The 2,884-nt window shown below is 30.7% G+C and overlaps 1 protein-coding gene across 5 annotated transcripts in view; it reads left to right on the top strand.

The window, feature by feature from the left end:
• LOC108689417 (reticulocalbin-2) overlaps positions 1 to 2,308 on the top strand; it is a 3,126-nt gene extending 818 nt beyond the window's left edge. For 3 of the 5 annotated variants that reach the window (XM_018196169.1, XM_018196174.1, XM_018196172.1), the window contains exons 2-5: positions 365 to 596; positions 899 to 1,046; positions 1,132 to 1,587; positions 2,021 to 2,308. In XM_018196169.1, the coding sequence (XP_018051658.1) occupies positions 380 to 596; positions 899 to 1,046; positions 1,132 to 1,587; positions 2,021 to 2,192 (993 nt within the window). In that variant the 5' untranslated portion in view covers positions 365 to 379 and the 3' untranslated portion in view covers positions 2,193 to 2,308. Of the gene's footprint in view, positions 1 to 153; positions 597 to 898; positions 1,047 to 1,131; positions 1,588 to 2,020 lie in introns of those variants that run through there. The other 2 variants (XM_018196171.1, XM_018196170.1) reach the window with 2 other exon arrangements.
• Positions 2,309 to 2,884: the final 576 nt, after the last annotated feature.

Genomic DNA, 2,884 nt, shown 5'->3' with positions numbered 1-2,884 from the left:
AACATAATATTATTTAATATTTTATATTAAATAATATATATATATATATAGGGATATATATATTTACATTTTCCAGTATTATCGCTTTAAAATGATCCTCAGAATACAATTAATTGACACAATGAAAATTTCCTCGTGCGATCACCGCGTCATACGTAATGGAAAGTAATCGATAATATCCGTGATAGTCACCGAACTGACCGAACGTCAGTGAACGACGAACGTCAGTCGACATTCGACCGGCGAGGTGCCGTGCGGCGTCTGTTGAAGATTGTACTGACGTGACGTGACAAGGTTATGCGTTCACGTTGCTTATAAATATTGTAGACGCGTTATTTTCAATCGTTCTACCGCTCCACTGCAGGCTGGAAGACGCACGATGGCCGGCCGACTACTTGCTCCTTTGCTCTTCGTCGTCGCTCTTGCTGCATCGCTGCCAACTTTGGGCGATACCGCCTCAGCGCACATCCACACGCATCAACATAACAAAGCCGACAACAATGAAAGAACGGAGGACGGTGCCTTCAGCCCTCGCGACGCCGATCACTATGCGGAGGGCGAACACCACGAAGAGTTTGACCATGAAGCCATTCTAGGTATGAATGAAATTGGCTCTGGAGACTTACTAGATTTTCAAGTTTTCTAACATTTGGAACTCCTTTAACATCCTTGTGAATCTTTTATACTTGCTTCGGTTTTGTTTATGAATAATAATTATAAATTCATATCTTCCATGTACCGTTTTATCTTGTTAAAGACTGAATGTTCCTTTCATGAAAATTAGATCTTTTGTCAACAAAGAAAAATAAAAGAAATACTTTTATTGTCATCTAATTTGTTTAGGTAGATATTTATTGAGATAGATATTCATCTTGAATATTTTATTTCCTGTACATAGGGAGTGTAAAGGAAGCAGAAGAATTTGATAGACTTCCAATACAAGAATCAAAAAGAAGATTAGGAATTTTACTGACCAAAATGGATCTAAATAATGACAAATATATAGAGAGAAATGAATTGAAAGCTTGGATCTTGCGTTCGTTTAGGTAATATCAACTTGTTGAATATCATGTTTATTTGTTCAAGAACTTGAAGAATTTAGGTTAATTAATTAAACTGTTTTGTAAACAGCACACTGTCTGCAGAAGAATCTGAGGATCGTTTGGATGATGCTGATACGAATGAAGATGGTAAAGTGACTTGGGAAGAAATTTTACAAGATACTTATGGCAACGATCCTGAAGACCTGGCTCTTGATGATAAGTTAATCCAAGATGACAAGCAGACATTCGAGGCTGCAGATTTAAACAAAGATGGTTATTTAGATACAGAGGAATTCAAGGCTTATACACATCCTGAGGAGACACCTAGAATGTTTCCACTTTTGTTGAAGCAAGCCTTGGCTGACAAAGATACAGATGGAGATGGATATATTAATTTCCAGGAGTTTATTGGTGACAGAGCCAAATCAAAAGATAAGGAATGGTTGTTAACTGAAAAAGATAAATTTGATTATGAACATGACAAGAATGGAGATGGTAGACTTGATTCGGATGAAATTCTTTCTTGGCTTGTACCAAGCAATGAGTGAGTATACTATATGATATTATAAAATTTCATTATATGATTTATTGAACATGCATCTTTATTGAAATTTTATTAAAACATTTTATTAAAACATTTTATTAAAATTTCATTATTTCAATAACGATAATTTCAAATAATTATAAATCTAATTTATAAAATAATTTTTCTCTTGTATCTATAATGATAAACATTTCTTTCTCTTTGTGTATCCATATTTATGCATATCTAAATTAATAATGACAATCATATATTTTAATGTGACAAATTGCAATATTCTAACACAATTTTATATCATCAGATTATGTAATACTAGTTTTATTGAATTTCTAAAAATTCTTCTTAAAAATTTTAAGCAATTTTTGTATTGCAAATTTTATTTTACTGATATATGTGATATCATTTTTTTATATCTTTTTGTTGATGCTTGTTTCAGAGAAATAGCAAATGATGAAGTGGATCATCTATTTGTGGGTTCAGATGACGATCACGATAACAGATTATCCTTTGATGAGATCTTGGATCATCATGATGCTTTTGTAGGTAGCGAAGCAACAGATTATGGTGATCATTTGCAAGATATTGATCGTTTTAATGATGAACTTTGAGAATCAACGATTAGTTGAATTAATATTTTAAAAAATACTGTGTTATCTTTCGTAATACTCATATCAGTATGATGTGTATAATTGAAAATATTTTTAATATACTGCTCAAGAGACAATAGCACAAAATTATTTCTTTAAAAAAATTCTATATATAAATCTAAACATCAGTGTTCAAAAAAATAAAAATACTATATTTAATACGTAACATGTTTATTTAATAGTAACATGTTTATTAAACATTGAAATCATAAAATTGATTGAGAGAAATATTCAAAATCTACTAAATTTACTAAATCACATATAAATTCATTAGAAAAAAATATTCCATTAATTATTTTGAGCAGTATATTTATCAATATTTTTTTCTATCTCCCTGTTAGCCTTTATCTGTTTCATCAATTTATATATAATTAGAACAAATTTTTATTGATAATAAGTCACACACGCTTAATGAAATTTGCACATCTTGTACATTTACGACGATTCGTATAATGCTATACAAATTATCGTCTTCCACTTTTTACCAAACTTGAGTGCCATAATAGGAAATGCGAAGAAGAAAAATATATTGAGGCAACAAAAAGTCTCATATTTCTGTAATTACATATAGTGCGTCATTAAGTTTAAATTCCATCAATATCATTACACTGTACATAGTAGTGCATATACACAAAAAAAAAATATATATATAT

Source organism: Atta colombica, unplaced genomic scaffold (assembly GCF_001594045.1).
Source record: "Atta colombica isolate Treedump-2 unplaced genomic scaffold, Acol1.0 scaffold27, whole genome shotgun sequence".
In the NCBI taxonomy this organism is placed as follows: Eukaryota; Metazoa; Arthropoda; class Insecta; order Hymenoptera; family Formicidae; genus Atta; species Atta colombica.
The sequence above is the reverse complement of the archived record's forward strand: the minus strand, read 5'-3'. Positions and strand labels throughout refer to the sequence as shown.